Below are 1561 nucleotides of genomic sequence, written 5' to 3'. Positions count from 1 at the left end.
GGTATAGATTTCAAGATGTAGATATAGATATATGTGGATATATATATAATATATATATACGTATACATACATATACACATTTATATGGTCTAAAGTCCGTACGACTTGGTCATGATTACCTTTATGTTTCTATTGTCTGCTCTCCTCATTAATCTTGAGATGATTGTGTGAGGATAAATACTTGATTAACTGTGTTCAGCGGATCGCAATATTCAATGCTATTTATATCGATGTATACATACGCCACAGGTACTTACATCGAATATATTCCTTGTTGATATGAGAAATTCGAGTAGAATTGTAAAAACACGTGCTGCTTTCTTGTCGCGTCATCGCTTTTCTTAAGACGATGTATTCGCGCCAAAATCTCGGATCAGATCACGAGCATGTTCAATTTAGGAGGCTACGGCAGATCGTTGACCCTCACTAGAAAAGAAACGTGAATAAATATTTATATTGTGCAGTAGGTCGAACAAAGTCAACAAACGTCCGAAGGACATCGTATCGTATATTCTAAAAACGTAAATGCACAGGGGGCGTCTGACTGTCGGGGTCCACTGGGGTATGTAGTTAGACTAATGGAACGCGTGTCTGATTACGACAACAGGATGTCAATGTACTATCCGGCAATTAATCAATGGGAGCTATGAGTACCCGAGACTTCGTGGAGTCTGTTTGTTCAACACGGTGACGAAGAGGTATCAGTTGCACCTCCACAATCTCGTGACCCTGGGTTATCTATGCGAACAGCTTGACGAGGAGGCTAAGGGTACTTTGCTGGAGCGATCAGTCGTCACCATAGACTCCGTTAAATACGGCATCATACTCGGCGTTGTTTACCCTCTACGACTGAGAGTATCAGAGTCCGACTTTGAGGTTCGTGTGTTCAGTGTGCAATACCGAGAGACCAAAGCTACCACGGCTACACTCTACAGCGCCAGCAACGTGTGGAGAGAATACCTCACTGCGAATCTCGTCCCAAAATTACATATGTTATGTTTGGGAATGTTGCGACCTCCTTATTTAGCCGTCAGCTCGGAAATGTAGAGTTTTCAATAACTGGTTTAAGTATTCGTTAGTCCAGCAGTTACACAACGTTTATATCACGGCTGTGTAGTGAATGTTTGTTGCACAGACCACTTGAACGATTCAATTGTTGTCTACGGCGACGCCAGTTTTACCAGCAGGGCCAAAACGCTGATCAGATTTGATACAGCACTGGTTGGCGAGCTACGTACACACACTATTGGAATTAAGGCATGCAACGTTTGTTAGTCGAATACTGGCACCAGTCAGGTGGAGGTGTGTAGATCAGCTGCGTCCAAGCACCTGCGTTGCTCAACGTATATTGAGCCGAGGAGAAGGCCACTTCTGTTCCAGTGCAATAAGAATGCATTCCTCAATGTGTTTTGTAACGTGTAGGAGGCGACAGACAGTCTTAGGTCGGATGAAAGAGGTGGTAGTCATGGCAAAACTATCGCATTCGTAAAGCCATCTAGCTTGTACACACACACCCCATAGAATTCCCGCGCCAAGGAATACCGATTACTGTTTTGTACAC

General features: G+C 43.4%; 1 protein-coding gene across 1 annotated transcript in view; it reads right to left on the bottom strand.

Annotated features, from left to right (window-relative positions):
• Nucleotides 1-219, bottom strand: part of SARC_07078 (hypothetical protein) — a 6484-nt gene extending 6265 nt beyond the window's left edge. The window contains exon 1 of the mRNA XM_014298987.1: nt 120-219. Coding sequence (XP_014154462.1) covers nt 120-149 — 30 coding nt within the window. The 5' untranslated portion in view covers nt 150-219. The remainder of the gene's footprint in view (nt 1-119) is intronic.
• Nucleotides 220-1561: the final 1342 nt, after the last annotated feature.

This window comes from Sphaeroforma arctica, assembly GCF_001186125.1.
Source record: "Sphaeroforma arctica JP610 unplaced genomic scaffold supercont1.539, whole genome shotgun sequence".
NCBI classification, from domain to species: Eukaryota; class Ichthyosporea; order Ichthyophonida; genus Sphaeroforma; species Sphaeroforma arctica.
Note: the sequence above shows the minus strand (reverse complement) of the source record. Positions and strands in the feature narration are given on the sequence as shown.